At 44.6% G+C, this 19710-nt stretch overlaps 1 protein-coding gene across 1 annotated transcript in view; it reads left to right on the top strand.

Moving 5' to 3' along the window:
* The first annotated feature begins 5456 nt into the window (after positions 1–5456).
* The window catches only part of LMAN2L (lectin, mannose binding 2 like), an 86056-nt gene continuing 71802 nt past the window's right edge, over positions 5457–19710 (top strand). Inside the window, exons 1-2 of the mRNA XM_029604295.1 lie at positions 5457–5967; positions 8785–8903. Of these exons, the coding sequence (XP_029460155.1) occupies positions 5748–5967; positions 8785–8903 (339 nt within the window). The 5' untranslated portion in view covers positions 5457–5747. The remainder of the gene's footprint in view (positions 5968–8784; positions 8904–19710) is intronic.

Here is a 19710-nt window from a genome sequence, read left to right as displayed (position 1 = left end):
TCCAAACGGATGGGAATATGAAGGTAATATGAATATGAAGGTGAGAGCTGATGTGATTGGGTGCTTGGGTGAGAGCTTGTGTGTATGGGTGTGAATGGGTGCTTGGGTGAGAGCTTGTGTGTGTGGGTATGAATGGAAGCCTGGGTGAGAGCTTATGTGTGTGGGTGTGAATGGAAGCCTGGGTGAGAGCTGGTGTGAATGTTGACCCGCAAGGTGATCTCCTTGTTGCAGAAGCTCGGTTGGGTGGATAACCTGGCCAACAGCAGTTTTTCTAATTTAGTTATTGTTCATTCTCTCCTTAATGCCTGTCCTAGGTCACCCTGACCCTTTTATTCTCTCGCTATTCCCTTCTTGTTCCTTGGACATCCCTGTTACATGTAACTTTAATTTTCCCTTTCTCATTTTAAGGTTTTACTCCACTTGTTTGCCTGTAAACTGATGTGATATGCATATGAATGTCGGTATAAAATTTTTTTAAATAAATAAATGAAGGTAGGCCTCAGACATATCTAGGGAGGTCAGAAAGTCCCCCGATTGCACAGCCAATATCACCAGGCGTAAGGTTTCCATGTGAAAATGAGTCACCCTCAAATGAAGGTTGACACTTTTGAGATCCAGGATGGGACGAAAGGAGCCCTCCTTCTTAGGCACAACAAAATAAATGGAATATCACCCCATACTTTCTTGAGACATTTGCACTGGAACCACAGCCCTCAGCCAACGGAGCCTTAGAAGCGTAGATTCCACTGCCTGCTTCTTTTGCAGGGAATGGCAAGGAGACACCATAAACACATCCCGAGGAATATTGCAAAATTCCAGCGCATATCCTTCTTGTATGACCTCCAGGACCCACTGATCTGATGTGATCTCGACCCACCTCTGATAAAAGAGATAGAGACGTCCCCCTATCTCTTGTTCCCGAAGGTGGGTCGGCAAACCTTCATTGAGCTCAGGAGGATCCGCCACCCGAGTCCGCGCCTCTCTTGGGCTGTCTGGGATGAAAGGACTGAAACCTACCAAAAGCCGAGTCCTCTGAAAGGCAGACCCTCTGTAGGGACGAAAATACTTGGAGCCCCTAGAGATGACTCCTCATACCAGAGCTGTGCTGCAACTGCTTCTTATCCTCCGGCAAACAAGGGACTGGGGATTCGCCCCATTTACTGGCCAAATTCTCCAACTTGCTCCCAAACAAGAGTGAGCCTTTAAAAGGCATTTTCATAAGATTAGCTTTAGAGGCTGCATCAGCCAACTAATTCCACAACCATAGTTGATGCCTGGCTGCTACCACCGAAGCCACTCCTCTAGCTGAGGTATGGACCAAATCACAGCCTGCATCTGCTAAAAAAAAAGGCAGCAGTGGGTTCCATAACCTCTCTGGAATTCACTCCAGAATCATCAACTTCCTGAGACAGAAGCAGACAAGAACATGCCACTAGGGTGCAAAAGAAAGTTATCTGTAAAGTCATTGCCACTGCGCCAAAGGCTTGCTTAAGGATAGCCTCAATCCTCCTATCATGCACATGCCTCAAGGCACTCCTTCCTCCACGGGGATAATTGTCCACTTACAGATAGCACATCCACTTTGGGAAAATGCAAATGCTTTCTCACTGCTGGATCCAGGAGGTACAGGCCTTCCAATGTCCGACTCACTTTGAAATTTGCCTCTGGGGTGCCCCATTCAAGATCAACAAATTCTTGAATGGCGCCCATAACAGGGAAAAAGCAAGAGGCCTTATGCAAGGAAACAAAAACAGGATTCTTCTTCGGCTCAGACATGGATTCTGCACCAGGAACACCCAGCATCTTCAAGGTCTGGGAAATCAGGGCTGGTAGATCTCTATGAAAGAACTGCAACATGGTCCAATATGGTTCCAATCCCGGAGGAATTTCTCCAGCTTCCAAGATCTGCCTCATCATCTGTGCCATCCGAGTTCCTATCAGGAATATCCACAGCGAACCGAGGAATGCTCTGGCGCTTAAACATAGGAATGGAAGAGGGAGGGGCCACCAGCTGAGGGTCTGACCTGACAGGATTGGGCAAAGCTGAGGACTGCGCCTGAAGAAAAGATTGCAAACTCTGAAAAAACTCCACCCAAGAAAAAGCAGCTGGATCCCTGTCAAACCCAGAAGGAATTGGAACAGGGCCCACTGAACTGCCACCTCCTGCGGAGGAACCAGTCAAGGGAGTTCCAAGTTCTGGCATACTTTGAGACATATCCTTAACCAAACCCTCATCAGACTGGGAGGATCCAGGCTTAGTGAAATCAGAGAAAGATAACCCTCCCTGAGCCTCTAAACAGTGTTGACACATTAGAGGCCACATCAGGCTGAGATGCCCGAATATGACAGGCAACATGGAAAGGCACTTAGGTTTCTTGCTCACCAGTGCCATCAGCGCACAGCCAACAGAGAATGTGCGTCCAGCCAGCTTGTGCTGAAAAGCTTTCAAGCACACAAAATTTATACGCACAAAAATTAGGCGCCCCAAGTGCAAGCAGCACAAAACAAAACACACACACAAACTGTGCACCAAAACCTGGGTGCAACACCAATGCTCAAAAAGGGGCAACCAAAACTGAGTGCACTGCGCACACCGACATCCTGTAGAGAGTAGTAAAGCACGCAGTAAAACCTACCAGGCTTCCCAGTTTCCTTAACCCCCAAGGGAATGGTGCAGCAAGCATGGAGACCGAAAAATGTCCTGCAAACCCCTCTACAATGTCTCCGCCTTCACTAAATTCATCTTTTTTTTTTTTAAACTTACCAAGCTCAGCCCTTATCAGCTGAGTACAGAGATGGACATCGGCTGCGGAGAGAGAGGGCATGTGCCATCACCGCCTCGCTTGCCTTTAAGCTGTACAAGCAGCTAAGTCCACGCCGGGAAACCTAGCTACCTGATCCAGGCACACATCTGATGGACTATGGAAATCACCTCAGAAATTCTCAAATGGGGGAGGGACCATAAGGTATCACCACAGGAAAGCGGGGCTTTTCTTTTTTTGTTTTAAATTCTCCTTCCAAAATCTGAAGCAATCCCCATAGGGAGATGAACGTCCACCATCTGCTGGAGATGGAGAATACTGGCAGGCTAGGGTCACTGCAGGGTTATATATACTGTGACGTTAGCTTGCTCCTTCTACATCTGCTGGCTGGGGAGCATAAACCCACTGATCCTGAGTCCATCTGTCTACATGCTAGGAAAAGGGAAAAATAACCCAGGTAAAAGATCTAGTCATCATAGTGAATAATACATTGAAATCATCTGCTCAGTGTGCTGTGGCAGTCAAAAAAAGCAAACAGAATGTTAGGATTTATTAGGAAGGGAATAGTGAATATTTATTTATTTATTTAAAGTTTTTTATATACCGCGCCAAGGGACAGAAATCTGACCGTCTAGGACAGGGGTGGGCAGTTCCGGTCCTCGAGGGCCACAAACCAGTCTGGTTTTCAGAAATCCCTAATGAATATGCATGAGAGAGATTTGCATGCACTCTGCCTCAGTTGTATGCAAATCTATGTCATGCATATTCATTAGGATATCCTAAAACCTTGACAGGTTTGTGGCCCTCGAGGACTGGAATTGCCCACCCTTGGTCTAGGCGGTGTACATAGTAAAAACGTACATAAATTCATAACAATACAACACATTAAAAGACAAATAATAAAATACAATCAAACTGAGATTATGAACTAACTTAACTATAAACTTAATCTTGAAGAGCGTTAAACTGTGTTATAAGCACATGTAAATAAGTATGTTTTCAAAATTTTCTTAAATGCATTACGGTTTGCTGTAAGTCGTATATATTCTGGCATTGTGTTCCACAGTATGGGACCTGCCACTGAGAAAGCTCGCTTTCTTGTTAAAGCTAAGCTCGCTGATTTTATTGTTGGAACTTCCAGTATGCATTTGTCCATAGACCTGAGCTGCCTGTTAGGATTATATAATCTCAGAATTGAGCGCATCCAGATTGAGTTAGGATTATAAAGCAGATTATGGATTGTGGACAGTATCTTGTAGGTAATACGGAAGGAGATTGGAAGCCAGTGCAATTTATACAATATGGGCGTAATATGATCTCTACGTGAAACATTATATAACATTCGCGCCGTTGTGTTTTGAACAAGCTGTAGTGGGCGAATTGAGGATAACGGTAAGCCAAGATAAAGTGCATTACAGTAGTCTAGTGTAGTTAGTATTAATGCTTGGGTTACTTGACGAAAATCGTTTGTTGACAATAAAGGCTTTATTTTCTTCAACATATGTATTTTATAAAAGGATTTCTTAACTACTTCAGATATGTTTTTGGATAGTGTTAATCGAGAATCTATAATCATACCTAAGTTTTTGGCGTGTGATTTGATAGGAATCGGTTTATTTTCAAAAGTGAACGATTGCGGCGGTTGATGAATTGAGTCAGGAACTGTAGATAGGTAAATGAGTTCTGTTTTGGTAGTATTTAGTTTTAGTCTGTTATGTGATAACCACATTTTTATTGTTGACAGGTATAGTTGAAGTAGAGAAAAGGTTTTTGCCCACGAGTCTGAAAAAGGAACTAAAACGTAAAATATCATAATGTCTCCCTATCACTCCATGGTGAGACTGCATCTTGAGTACTGTGTACAATTCTGGTCACCGCATCTCAAAAAAGATATAGTTGCACTGGAGAAGGGCAACCAAAATGATAAGGGGCATGGAATGGCTCCCCTATGAGGAAAGACTAAAGAGGTTAGAGCTGTTCAGCTTGGAGAAGAGACAGCTGATGGGATATGATAGAAATCTTTAAAATCATGAGCGGTCTAGAATGGGTAAATGTGAATCAGTTATTTACTCTTTCAGATAATAATAGAAGGACTAGGGGGCACTCCATGAAGTTAGCACGTAGCACATTTAATACTAATTGGAGAAAATTCTTTTTCACTCAACACACAATTAAGCTCTGGAATTTGTTGCCAGAGGATGTGGTTAGTGCGTTAGTGTAGCTGGGTTTAAAAAGTTTTGGATAAGTTCTTGGAGGAGAAGTCCATTACCTGCCACTAATCAAGTTGACTTAGGGAATAGCCACTGCTATTACTTTCATCAGTAGCATGGGATCTACTTCGTGTTTGGTACTTGGTAACCTGGATTGGCCACTGTTGGATACAGGATGCTGAGCTTGATGGACCCTTGGTCTGACCCAGTATGGCAATTTCTTATGTTATCAACCTGCCTCAGTCAGCTGTTCCACGCAGCTTCTCTCCCAAGCATGGTGTGCACATTCACAATTCGACACAGCATAGTTATGACATGAAAAACTACTACGACCTGCAATAAAGATGGTTAAATATTTGTTAGCACCCTCAAGGTATTTTAGGTGAGCCAACGTAGTTTAAAAACACAAACTTTGCTTGCTCTGTATAGCCAGGAAACACGCAAGATAGGGGCAAGACGCATGCGCAGTATCAGTCGCTGCAGAACCGGAAGTAGCAATTGGAGCTCTGGAGCTGGAGGCTCCGGTTTGCAGGCAGCCTGTGACCTTTCCATGATGGCGCTCGGAGCACCGCCCCGCCCTTTCCACTGTCTTGGCCAGTGCTGAACGTGGAAGCGAGAAGGGAAAAGGGTCGTGAAAAAAACCCGCTGCAGAAAAACAAACCGCCTATACATTTAAAAAGCAGCGTAATGTGGCAGGAGGAACGCCTACTTGGCAACACTACTGGCGGTTGAGGGCGGTCGTTTTAGTGGGCGGGGGGTGTTTTGCACGGAGCCAATGGCGCGTCGGTATTTTTCAGTGAAGGGCGGGGCTACTGCTGCACGGAAGATGGCGGGTGCTGGAAGGGGGTATGGGCTGTGGTGCCCGCGGCCCGGAGGGAAGTTGGGTACCTGGGTTCGTGCCTTTTTGTTCTTGCTTGGGGTTGGGCTGCGAGCCGCCGGGGATCAGATGGAGGAATATCTGAAAAGGGAACATTCACTGATGAAGCCTTACCAAGGTGAGAGCTGCAGACGCTGGTATGCCTGTATACAAGTGTGCACATGGAGACACTTAGCCTTTCCCACCTCTACCACGTATCCGCATCCCCAACTCTGTTATAAATCCACCCGGAGATACCCATTGGAAAACCCAGGGCCGGAGTTAAAATTTTGGGTCTCATAGGCAGGACCGAAGCAAGAGAGCAATGGGATCCAGAGCACCACAACTGTACCCTTTTGAAGCAGCGCTGGCCCCAGAGCCGTAAAGAAAGCAGGAGCAGGCTCCTCTTCCGTCCAGATATTTGGCTCCTCAGGAAGTTGCCTATGCCTAAATTTGAGTCTGCTCCCACCTCTGCTGTGTATCCACCTACAGGCACTCATACCCCCATCTCCCACCTCCTCTGCTACATAACCACCTGCAGACATCCATACTCGCACCCCCCCCCCCCTTTGTACCTGCAACCCCCAGCTGTACTAAGGATCTATCCACAGACACCCACACTTTCCACCATCTACCCATATACATACCTTCCCAAATCTGCTAACAAATCAACCAGCAACAATTATACCTACACATCCTCCCACTTCTGCTGGGTATCCACCCATGGACATGCATACCTACATCTTTCAACTCCTGTGGTCAGTTTTGTCTTGCTGCATATCCTTGAGGAGAGGGTCAGAAACCAAGGTGAGATCTGCCTGCAGGGAAGTGGTAGGAGAGATGGCAGGGCTGACCTGGATAGGAAGGCTCCACTGCAAGCTGGGCAGAAACATTCTAACAATATCTCCCCCCCCCCCCCCCCCCCCCACACACACACACTCTCCTGAGAGTTGAGAGGGCATAGCTCTAACATGCAGAGAAAAGGGGGAGACGGTTCTGAGGTACATATCCCTTCCTGATCATGTTTTCATAACAGTATGTATGTTTGTAAAAAAAAAAAAATTGCCAACCACAGTGGCCCATAAACTTGGCGAAGTTCTGAGTTTGAGTAACAGAAGGGGACAAGTTTGGTTGGGAGCTGGAAAGTACACATAGGGATTCCATTTTCAAATGCCTGCACATACTTGATGCATGTGAATTTGGGCTACCTTCAAAGCAAGTGCAAATCTACACACAGACTAAAAAGTCATGTTCCCACCAGATTTTCAGAGGGAAACACCATGAGGAGTTCCCCTTTGAAAATTATCTCTCTATACCTGCAAGCCCCATGACCAATATGAAAATTGTCATTTGTGCCATAGGTAAAAGTACCTTTGTTGTGAAATGCATAAGTACTTTTACCTGCAATAAGGGCAGGGGCAATTTTCCACAGTTCTTTTTATGAGAGTAAACAACTGTGTACCAGTGTAAAAAGTTTTGAAAATTGCTCTCTTAAAATCTTATGTAATTAGGATAGTTGCCACAAAATTTGATTGGGAATAAGTAACATTTACTCATTTAAAAGCTTGGGCATGAGGTGAGGCATCCTTCTAACTCAGGCATGGTGAAGCTGGGAATTGGTTATGGAAACCCATGGTCTCATTCAAATCAGAATAAAAATAAATACATCAGGAAATGCTGGGTCCTGGATCCAGATATGTGCCCTCTTTTTGCATTAAATTAGAAAAAAAATTATATAAAAATGTAATCATATCCAGCCAGTATTACAGGTAATAATTTCTAAGGCTGGTGATTTTACAAGTACAAAATATTTCCTGTACACATCCCTCTCTGTACATATCCACATTTTCTTACAATAGTGTTTTGCTATGAGATAGATCAGTATGGTGGCATACTTGGAGAAATATAGGCATTGGAAGTGTAAGTATGTTCAGAGAGTGTTACAAAAGGGAGAGTAGCTATTTCTGAAACCGGTGTTCAGTCCTCAATTCTTCACCAGATAGATCTGTGGATATCTGTGTATTAATATAGACAGAAAGCAGCATTGAAGATTAAGCATTACGTAATCAGGCTTTAGGAGATGGTATGGGTCAAACTGAAAGGAGAAATGAGACATGGATTTTTACCCATATTTTTGTGTCCTATTTGCTTTTATTCATTAAATTAAAACAAATATAAAAAGCTGTGCAGAATGTTATTCTATATTGTATGAAACTTCTAGATTAAAACTTTGTATCTCGCACATCAGTAGTGAGAATAAGCCCTTCATCTAATATGGTTATTTACCTACTGTGAAAAACCAAAATATCAAAGAGACAACTATATAAAACTATATAAACTATATAAAAATTAGTCCCTAAAAACATGCACTGTCTATGCCAGATAAAGGAGGAAAGGACCTCAGTGCAGATTTGTAAAGTCAATTGGGCATTACCAACCTGGGAGTCCTGCAATTTCAATTATAGATCCAGAAAACCACCACCTTCCCTCCCTACATTTACTTTTTATTTCTTGGTTTAATTTTTTAACTTCTTTTTAACCACTTAATTTTTATCTTTTCATTAACGTGCATATCTTGTCAACGTCCATCCTCAAACATGAATGAAGTCTCTTATGATTAAAAAAAGTAAAGCCATATTAAAATGAATTTGTTGTCTTGCATTATTTTAATGAAAAGATAAAAATTAAAAGTGGTTTAAAAAGTAGTTAAAACATTAAAATTAAAAATTAAACCAAGAAATAATTAAATGTACGGAGGGAGGAGGAGGTTTTCTGGCCCAGTGATTGAAATTGCAGGACTTCCAGGGTGATATGCCCAATTGAGTTTAAAAATCTGCACTTAGGTCCTTTCCTCCTTTATGTGGCATAGTGCATGTTTTTGGGACTAATGTTTATACGGTTGTCTGTATTTACCTTCTGTAACATCTGATTCCTCACCTTTAACTCTTGTTTGTAGGTGTGGGTTCTGCCTCCTCGTCTCTGTGGGATCTCCTAGGAAATGCCATGGTGACCCCGCAGTATGTTCGCCTAACACCAGATGTGCAGAGCAAGCAGGGTGCTGTGTGGAACCGTGTGGTAAGGACTGCCAGTGCTGCATCCTGATCCTTGGAAGATCTGTATGTTGGGTGACAGCTGCTGCAGGGATTGTGGGACCCTTACATAATGGTGACAGTTCTGTGGCATTGCTGTGTGTGTGTGGAACATTACTCTGTGGCACTGCTTTGTGTGGGGTATATGGTGTAGTTATTTTTAGGGTGACAGGTGGTAGTTAACTTCTTTTCTGGTAGAGCACATTATGAAATCCATCTGTTTGCAGTTAGTGAATGCACCAAATAGGGAGTTTGGCTAATCTTCCTTCTCTGTTGCCCCATCTTATGTTCTCACTATGTAGTACATTGAGACAAAGCTCATAGTAAGGTCTCACTAGTGTAGGTTTTGATCCACACACATACCCAATGGGGTATTCTAAGGTAGCGTTTCCCAAACTTTTCAAGCCCAAGGCATGCATACTTTAACAAAAATGTTGTGTGGCAGTTAGGAAAACACTGGAGGCCCCACCAGTCTCTTCTAAATTTTAAAACAGAGCGAGTGGGCAGAGAGACATGAACCTGTCAGGATGGACCAGCTCCTTCTACATGCAAGTACAGGATAAGGAAGATCTTGGTATGTTGTAGGAAGCCAGCTCAGTTAGTTAACTTGGCTGCTGCATGTGGCTACCAGATCTTCCTCACTGTTATTACTCCCGATACTCTGAATTAAGTCACATCCAGTGCACATGCTCCCCATCAGATGATGGAAGAAATCAGAGGAGGGGGCTCGGGAAGAGGAGTTGCAGTGTGCACAAAGCAGAGCACAGCTATCTATGCCCTGCCTGCTGCCCATTGATTCCACAATTCAGGGCTCATGCCATAGTTGGGAAGAGGAGGCATCCATGATTATACCTGCTCAGAAAGGAGCTTCTGAATGTTTAGGAGCCACCATTGGTGTCTCTTGTTGCTGCAAGGTGCTGGCTGGGATCTAAGTATCGGGCAGTAGTGACTTTTCCATAGCACCAGGGCTGGTGCTAGCATTTTTGTTGACCTGTAGGAACAGTTACTGACTGCCCCCTCCCCCCCCCGCCTCACTTCCTGTTTTTTTTTTTTTAACACAATTTTTATTTTGCAGATAACGAACCAACACACAATAGAAAATATCACTCATGTTCTGTCCCAGACTTCCTTTCCCTGCCTAAAACAGCACTGCTCCCTCCAACAATCCAAACTTTCAAAATTGATACACCCCTGAACATATCTTACCCATCCACAGATCCAAAATTCCTAGAGTAGGAGTGATCCCCAGGTGCTCTTGCCCCATTTACCAGTACATAAAAATGGCACCAGATGGGCCCTGTAGACAGCACCATTTTGTTCAACAAAAATATATGTACTGCTGTGGTGCCTCCCAGAAAACCCTGCAAAAAAAAAGATACTTTGAACCCGTATGGTATTAGGGCTATTGTAATACATATTCCCTGTACGTACCCAGATCAGTCCAGACTCCTGGGTTTTGCCTCCCCTCCAGCAGATGGAGACAGAGAAAGTTTTACTGACACGCCTTCATTACATGAGGTGCCACCTGCAGTCTCTCAGTATTTCTCTGTCTCCAGCAGATGATGGAGATGCAAAGTGTGCAGTCAGATTGAAAAAAAGGAAAAAAGACTTTAGGAGAAGGAGCGATTGCCTCCCAGGGGGTGGTTAGATCCTGGTGGGGCCATCCCCCCTGGTCTTTGAGGTGGATGAGTGGGGGTTTGGGGACCATTTATTGTTTGGTCCTTCATCGCTGGACAGGGCAGAAAACTAGTGGTTCCAGTCCTTCGCCCTGCAGGACGGACAGAGCCTGATGCCACTCTTCAGGGAAGTACTTTGTGTGGCTTGATTACAGTTTAATTAAAGTTTAAAAATAAATAAATAAATAAAAAATAGCGGTGGGGGCTTTGCTGTGTGGTGGCAAGCCTTCCTCCGACTTCCCCTAGCTGAAATTTGTCTGCTCGAGCGGCTCTGAATTTCGGTGTGAGTTTTAATAAAATCCGGCGGTGCTTTAGTTTCGTGGCTCTGTGCCAGTTTGTGACGCTGCGAGGATTTTGCTGCAAAATTTGCGGAGATGCGCGTGATGGCTGTTGCTGGTGCCTCTCGGGGGGAGAGGGCAATTTGGGGATGATCGCAGCGGCTTCGACCAAACGCCGCGAGCCTGGGAGGCTATATCTGGTGGCACAGCCTGTAGACGACCCCGTCTGACTAAGCACGGGAGCAGTGGCCATTTTGTTTGCATTCGCAATTCCTTTGTGGGCCACGAAAGGGAAGGGGAAGATCAGGACATAGGGCCTTCTTTCGGGGGGGGGAGGAGGAGGATCTCCTCGAGAGCTCGGATTCCTCCTTCTCCTTTTCCTCCAATTTTGTCCTGTTGTTGCACAGGGCTTACAAGACTAGGAAAGCTGTGGGGTGGCGAAGACCTGCGCAGGGGGCTTCGGTGCGTCCAAGGCTGGCAAAGAAGGCCTTCTCAGGCCACAGGGACTACTAGATTCCGGCGGGTCCTAGGGGCCCCGCCTATGATGACCGGTTCAGATGCAGAGGATCTGCAGGCATGGGACCTTTCAGAGACAGATCCAGTATTGGTGAATCAGGATTCGGACCAGGCATGAGTGAAGGTCCCAGCTGTGGAAGGAGATGATTGCAAGGTGGTTTGACTGTTTCACAAGGAGGAGTTGGGATACCCCCTGGGTATAAAGCTTCCGCGAGAGGAATCGGATCAGGAAGAAGTGGACCCGGTCATGGCTGGCCTCCGGGGTCCGTCAAAGTCTTTTCCTTTCCACAAGTCGGTCAGCAAGTTGGTTTTTAGGGAATGGGAAACTCCCGAAACCAACTTGAAGATTGGCAGGGCCATGGATAAGTTTTATCCTTTGCCAGAGGATATGCTTGAGCTCCTGAGGGTCCATAAAGTGGATGTATCTGTGTCGGCTATTAAGAAAATGACCATTCCAGTGGCCGGTTCTACAACTTTGAAGAATCTTCAGGATAGGAAGCTGGAAGTACACCTCAAGAAGATTTTCGAGGTGTCTACCCTTGGCATTCTAGCGGCTGTGAGTAGCAATTTTATGCTGAGGGATGGGCCTGCACTGGGTGCAGCAGTTACAAGCAGACAAGTCCTTACCTGACTCAGAGGCAAAGCAGGTGGACCTGATGCTTTGTATGACCTCATCAGGACTTCATCCAGAACCATGATGTCGGCAGTTTCGGCCCGAAGACTCCTCTGTTTGTGGAATTGGTCAGCTGATGTTTCATCCAAGTCTCGGTTGGGGGCATTACCCTTTAAGGGGAAGTTGCATTTTGGTCAGGACTTGGAGGAGATGATCAAGTTTCTCGGGGAGAATAAGGCTCATAAATTGCCTGAAGATAAGCCGAAAGGAAAGGGGTTTTTTTCCTTCACGCTATTGCTTTTGAGGGAATAGGTGGTTTTGGCCTCTCAGAGCTTCAGGTGGTGCCCAAAGGCAATCCTCAGGAAGGCAACTGTCCTTTCGCAGGCGAAAGCTGAGTAGAGATGACTCCTCCCAGGGTGGCGGTGGAGCCAAATCCACTCAATGATGCGAGGCCGGTCCACTCCTCGGTTCCTGTGATAGAGGGTCGGTTGGCTCTTTTCTACGAGGAGTGGGCCAAGATCACATCAGACCAGTGGGTCTTAAGCATGATAGAACACGGTTATGCTTTAGAATGTGCTCGCCTTTTTAAGAGACTTGTTCATGGTTTCCCCATGTACTTTACGAGGAAAAGAGGTTGGTTAGTGCAGGAAACAGTCTGTTGTCTTCGCATGCTGGGAGCCATTATTCAAGTTCCTCTAGAGCAGGGGTCGGGAACCCATGGCTCGCGAGCCAGATATGGCTCTTTTGAGGGCTGCATCTGGCTCGCAGACACGTGTCGCCATACTTCGCGGTTCCCCGCTGACCCAGCTGCTCCCCGGTCCTCCGCCGCCCGGGCTTAAAATGCTGTCAGCCCGGGCGGAACGCGGCAGGACAGCTGGAGTCAGCGGCACCGGCGTGCTCTCTTCTCCTCCCCCCCCCCGCGGCCCGGAAGAGGAAGTGGAGAGCATCGGGTGCCTGCGCGGGAAGAAGAGACCACACTAGCGTGGTCTCTTCTTCCGCGCAGGCACCCGATGCTCACCACTTCCTCTTCCGGGCCGCGGGGGGGAGGAGAAGAGAGCACGCCGACTGGAGTCATCCGGGTGTCTGCGCGGGAGTCATCGGGTGTCAGCGCTGGAGTCATCGGGTGCCTGCGCGGGTCTTCCCGGTGCTCTCTTCTTCCCGCGGCCCGGAAGAGGAAGTGGAGAGCATCGGGTGCCTGCGCGGGAAGAAGACTGCAGCGCGGCTCGGAGGAAAATGAAAATCTTCAACCGCGGCCGATGGGACTCCGCCTTCGCCTCCGCGAGGGCTGAAAATGAAGGAGGTTAGCGTTGGGAGGTGGCTGCTGCTGCCGCGAGTTCCCGGGGGGGGGGGAAGGGGGAGAGAGAGAGTGAATGAGCGAGCAAGCATGTGTGTTTGAGATCCTGTGTGTGTGAGTGAGAGATTGCATGTATGTGAATGATTGAGAGCCTGTATATGTGAAAGAGAGTATGTCTGTGATTGAGATCCTGCCTGTGAGAGAGAGAGCATGAATGTAAGTTTACCATTGGGAACCTGTATGTGTAAGTTTGTAATTGAAAACCTGTTTGTTTGAAAGAGTATGTGTGTATGATTGAGATCCTTTGGTGTGTGAGAGAGATCATGTGTATGTATGATTAAGAGCCTGTGTGTATAAGTAAGAGAGAGATCATGTGTGTCTGTGTCTGATTGACAGCTGGTTTAGGTGATGGAGCATGTGAGTATGTGATTGAGAGCCTGTGTTTAAATGAGAGAGAGAGACCATGTGTGTCTGTGTGTGATTGAGAGCTGATTTAGGTGAGGGAGCATGTGAATATGTGATTGAGAGCCTGTGTGTAAATGAGAGAAAGAGAGGACATGTTTGTAAGCATGTGAATGAGAGTCTGTGTGTGAGAGAAAAAGACAGCATGTATTTATGTGATTGAAAGCCTGTGTGTGTGTAAGCGTGAAAAGATAGACAGCATGTGTGTAAATGTGTAATTAAGAGCCTATATAAGTGAGAGAGAAAAAACATTTGTATATGTGAGTGACTGAGAGCATGTGTGTATAGGTGTGTCATTGAGAGCCAGTGTGAGAGAGAGCGCTGGTATGTGACTGAGAGAGGAGAAAGTTCCAAGCAAACCACCCCACCTCCTGCTAATTCAGAACAATCTCAGGACACCTGGATATCAAACGTTCCCAGGTATGCAGAGCAAAAAAATTTTTGTATCCTTATTATTTTTCATTACTGGATCTTTGTGTCTGCTATTTTGAAATATTTTGTTGGTATCTGGAAATGTTTTATATGAGTTTTTAATTATTGGATATTCCACTCATCAGCTGTTTCGAAATATGTTCTTTTTGTTAGTACAGTTTTACTGCTGATGATTTTATATTTCTTGATTTGTTTTATAAGGATGTGTGATGTTTCTTTTTTCCTTTGTTACACTGCATACAGAGACTCTGGCTTGTTGCAGTTTCCAATTCAGTTTTTGTCTGCATGCTTCTTGTTATGCGTTTTGGTCTCTTTATTCTATGTTAGGTGAGGGACAGCACGTGATTCAGGTGAGGTTTTCTGCTGGCGTGTAGTTTCTGTGTAGGACTCTATAGCAGCCTGACTTGGTCCGTTTTCCTAATAGGAGATGTATTGGTGTCTTAAGGCCTGGTGTAATATTTTCAGAGACTTATTGTACTTTAAAAGTGTGATCTTACATAAAATGCACACATTTACTTGTATTTAGTTTTAAACATATTGTATGGCTCTCATGGAATTACATTTTAAAATATGTGGCGTTTATGGCTCTCTCAGCCAAAAAGGTTCCTGACCCCTGCTCTAGAGGAATAGGGGATAGGCCGCTATTCCATTTACTTCATAGTCTCCAAGAAAGAGGGCATGTTCCGTCCAATCCTGGATTTAAAAAGGGTGAAAGTGGCTCTAAATGTTCTTCGGTTTCAGCTGGAAACCCTACGTTCAGTGATTGCGTCTGTGAACCTGACGTCTCTGGATTTGACCGAAGTGTACTTGTACATAGGAATTTGGCTTGATCATCAAACATATCTAAGATTCATGGTTCTGGGGAAACATTTTCAGTTTTGCGCCCTGCCCTTCGGTCTGACAATAGCGCCCTGGACCTTCACCAAGGTGATGGTCGTGGTGGCTTCTGCTGCTCTCTGGAGGGATGGGGTGCTGGTTCACCCCTATTTGGATGCCTGGCTGATTCGAGCAAAGTCAGAGTTCCTTTGCCAGGAGACAGTGGACTTAGTCCTCCGGTGCCTAAGATCATTGGGATGGCTAGTCAGTTGGTCTATGTCATCTTTTCCCTTCCTAGGTTTTGGAATTTCTGGGGGTGCATTTCAATACCAAGGTGGGGAAGGCTTTTCTCACCAACAAGTGGATTTTCAAATTACAAATTCAAGTTCGCGGATTGTTGGAGAAGCAGGTGCCCAAGGTTTGGGATTACTTGCAGGTTCTCGGGTCTATGGCTTCCACTTTGGAATTGGTTTCATGGGCATTTGCTCATATGAGGCCTCTACAGTCGCCTTTACTATCCTGCTGGGATCCACTGTCAGTATATTTACACAAAGGGTAATAAAATACAACTCTCTTTGATCATGTCATAAACTCACACAAATTTTAGAGAGACAATCTATATAGTTCATACAAAATTTATTGAAAGTACCCACATATATACCTATAGAGACAATTAAAACTAAACTAGCACACTCACACATTCATACCATCAAGTTAAAAAATATGTTTTTTTTTGAGATGTAATTTTTAGAAATTAACATATGCTCTTATCACAACTCAATTTCATATATGCTTATAAATTATCACTGTGATGTATCAACTAATCATCACATATCACATGTCTCCACAATCACTTAGTCAGGATCATCTGCTCGTTATGTCCGACAAAAGATGATACAAGATCTCTTCGTTTCACCCCTTTCATTAGGGGCTTCCTCAGGGACTGATGTTTTTCAAATACTCTTAGCTATGCTGATACACTGAAAAAAGACGTGTAAACCGCTATCAATGACTTACAATAAAGTGAGACAATGACAATATTATTACCACAAAATAAATATTTAACTATACTCCCTTGAATAAATTTAAGATGAGTAAGTAATAAAGAAATCGACACAGGTGCAATGCACCTTATTCATGTTAATACCTTATTTTCACTCATCCTTTTAATTATAAAGTCTAATGGACCATTTATGAATACAAAACCCAGTTTCACTGCTAAACCCACACTGAACCTATCTAGGTAACACCCAGAATCTAATTCATCAAGCAACTCATACCTATCCGAAAATTCATGAACTTATTTTGTTTATTCAAAGCATCCTTTAGAATCCATAATACACAGCATTCCCTTCTTTTTACTGAAGACGTGTTCCAACATGCATATTATACGGCGTTCCCTTCAGCGATTATAACACCTTTAAACCTTCCAATCCATGCACATCTTTTATGGAACCGCCGACCTGCATACTCAAATAAACATATTCTGCAACAATATAAACATAAAAGCTCCCATTAAAGATTGAAACCAAACAAACCTCTAACCGCAGCTTTCCATGCGTAACAACCCACTGAAAGTTTCCAATACTCACGTCTGATCGGAAGTGACGTCACACGTCGTCACCCGCTGAAATGTGAGATTCGAAAAAGCCGAAAAACTTTATATAAAGGAAACACTTACCACTTCAACAATTAACACAATTACCTCCCTATTAGCCGAAGCCATCAAACCAAAGTGTAGTCACAGCTCATTCTCAATTATATCATATATCAAAAGAAAGCACTCCACTCTATGGGTCCATTCAATCCAGCCGGAGCAATGGTGCGCCAACTAAAAATAAACCGCTGTTCAATCCTTCTTAACATCAAAGACAAGTCTCCTCCATATTTAAGAGTGACTTGTTTGATCACAACTCTCCATAACCTTGTTGCTTTTATGTTTATATTGTTTCTTATGTTTATATTGTTGCAGAATATGTTTATTTGATTATGCAGGTCGGCGGTTCCATAAAAGATGTGCATGGATTGGAAGGTTTAAAGGTGTTATAATCGCTGAAGAGAACGCCGTATAATATGCATGTTGGAACACGTCTTCAGTAAAAAGAAGGGAATGCTGTGTATTATGGATTCTAAAGGATGTTTTGAATAAACAAAATAAGTTCATGAATTTTCGGGTAGGTATGAGTTGCTTGATGAATTAGATTCTGGGTGTTACCTAGATAGGTTCAGTGTGGGTTTAGCAGTGAAACTGGGTTTTGTATTCATAAATGGTCCATTAGACTTTATAGTTAAAAGGATGAGTGAAAATAAGGTATTAACATGAATAAGGTGCATTGCACCTGTGTCGATTTCTTTATTACTTACTCATCTTAAATTTATTCAAGGGAGTATAGTTAAATATTTATTTTGTGGTAATAATATTGTCATTGTCTCACTTTATTGTAAGTCATTGATAGCGGTTTACACGTCTTTTTCCAGTGTATCAGCATAGCTAAGAGTATTTGAAAAACATCAGTCCCTGAGGAAGCCCCTAATGAAAGGAGTGAAACGAAGAGATCTTGTATCATCTTTTGTCGGACATATCGAGCAGATGATCCTGACTAAGTGATTGTGGAGACATGTGATATGTGATGATTAGTTGATACATCACAGTGATAATTTATAAGCATATATGAAATTGAGTTGTGATAAGAGCATATGTTAATTTCTAAAAATTACATCTCAAAAAAAACCATATTTTTTTAACTTGATGGTATGAATGTGTGAGTGTGCTAGCTTAGTTTTAATTGTCTATATAGGTATATATGTGGGATCCACTGTCAGAGCAGTTTCACCTGCTGCTTCCTCTTATGGAGTTTGCCAGGGCCAGTCTCTCATGGTGGCTCGTTCCAGACAAGTTGAGACAAGGTGTGGCTCTGGAAGTCCTGGTTTGGATGATTGTTACCTCTGATGCCAGTCTCTCCGGATGGGGAGCGGTGTGTCAGGACCAGTCCTTACAGGGCAGCGGTCGATGGAGGAAGCCTTGTGGTCCATCAGTCACGTAGAGACAAGAGTGGCATGTTTGGCAGTACAGGCGTTTCTGCCCCTATTGAGAGTCTTGTCTGACAGTGCGACCAGGGTGGCACTAAAAGTCAAACGGTGGCTCAAGAAGCCCAGGAACTGATCGGCTGGGTAGAACAGCATCTTAGCGCTGTTAGTGGCCTCTCACATAGCGGGCACGGACATCGTGCAAGCGGATTTTCTGAGCCGGGAATGAGAGCTGTCAGAGGAAGCGATGCACCTCATCATTCGCAGATGAGGCAGGCCTCACATGGATCTGATGGCAACTTTCCACAATGCCAAGACCCTGTGGTTCTTCAGTCAGAGCAGGAGGAGTAGATGCTTTAATTCTGCCTTGGCTGAAAGAAGTCCTTCTGTATGTGTTTCCACCTTGGCGTCTAATGGGCAAAGTCTTGCAATGCATAGAGGTCCATCCAGGCGATATGATCCTCGTAGCTCTGGGAGTGGCTGAGGCATCCTTGGTTTGCCAACTTGATCAACCTAGCAGTGGATGGTCCGTTGCGGCTAGCTCATCTGCCGAATCTTCCATTTCAAGGCCTCATATTTTTAGATGAGTCGGCTCATTTTTGTCTAGCAGCTTGTCTTTTGAGAGGCACCATTTAAGGAATAAGGGTTATTCTGAAGAGGTCATTGCTACTCTTGCAGTCTACCTCCTTAGCCTTTGTGAGGTTATGGAGAGTTTTTGAGGCCTGGTATACAGAGTAAGGTGTTGATACCATGTAGACCTCTGTGGCACATGTCTGGCTTTTCTGCAAAATGGTCTGTCAAGGGTTTATCCTTTAATTCCCTCAGGGTTCAGGTGGAAGCTTTGGGCTGTCTTTGAGGGAAGGTTCGAGGAGCAACTCTAACTGCACATCCGGATGTAGTGAGCTTTCTCTGGTGAGCAAAGCGTTTGCTTTCTCCAGTTAAGAGCCCTTATCCCTCCTGGAGCCTTACTGTAGTCCTTAAAAGCATGTGTGCGGCTCCGTTTGAGCCTTTAAAATGGGCTTCTATAAAAGATCTCACTCTGAAGGTGGTTTTTTTTTGTGGCAATTTGTTCGACTCGTCAGATTTCGGAGCTTCAGGCCTTGTTATACAGATAATCTTTTTTGAGGGTTTCAGATTCCATGGTCTCCTTGAGGACGGTTCGTTCCTTTCTGCCAAGGGTGGTGTCGTCTTTCCACTTAAATATTCAGTGGAGCTTCTGTCCTTCCCCAGTTTGTATCTAGTTATGCGTCAGGCCAAAGAGTTGCGACGTTTGGACATGAAGCTTGCATTGTTGCAGTACCTTGAGGTTACTAACAACTTCCGGTTCTTTTTGTGCTATGGAGTGGTACAAAAAAAAAGGGTCATAAGGTGTCAAAAGCCACAATTGCTTGATGGTTGAAAGAAGCTATTGGCTCCGCATACATTTGCCAGGGTCGCCCTGTCCCGGAAGGATTAAGGGCTCATTCTACCTGTTCTCAGGCGGCCTCATGGGCTGAATGTCAGCAAGTTTCGCTGCAAGAAATCTGTAGAGCGGCTACTTGGAAATCTTTGCACGCTTTCACCAAGCATTACCATTTGGATGTCCAGGCCCCAGAGGCCATGGCTTTTGGAGAGAGTATGCTTCGAGCGGGACTCTCGAGGTCCCAGCCCGTTTAGGGATGCTTTGGTACATGCCAGGA

This window comes from Rhinatrema bivittatum, chromosome 5 (genome assembly GCF_901001135.1).
Source record: "Rhinatrema bivittatum chromosome 5, aRhiBiv1.1, whole genome shotgun sequence".
Classification (NCBI taxonomy): Eukaryota; Metazoa; Chordata; class Amphibia; order Gymnophiona; family Rhinatrematidae; genus Rhinatrema; species Rhinatrema bivittatum.
Note: the sequence above shows the minus strand (reverse complement) of the source record. Positions and strands in the feature narration are given on the sequence as shown.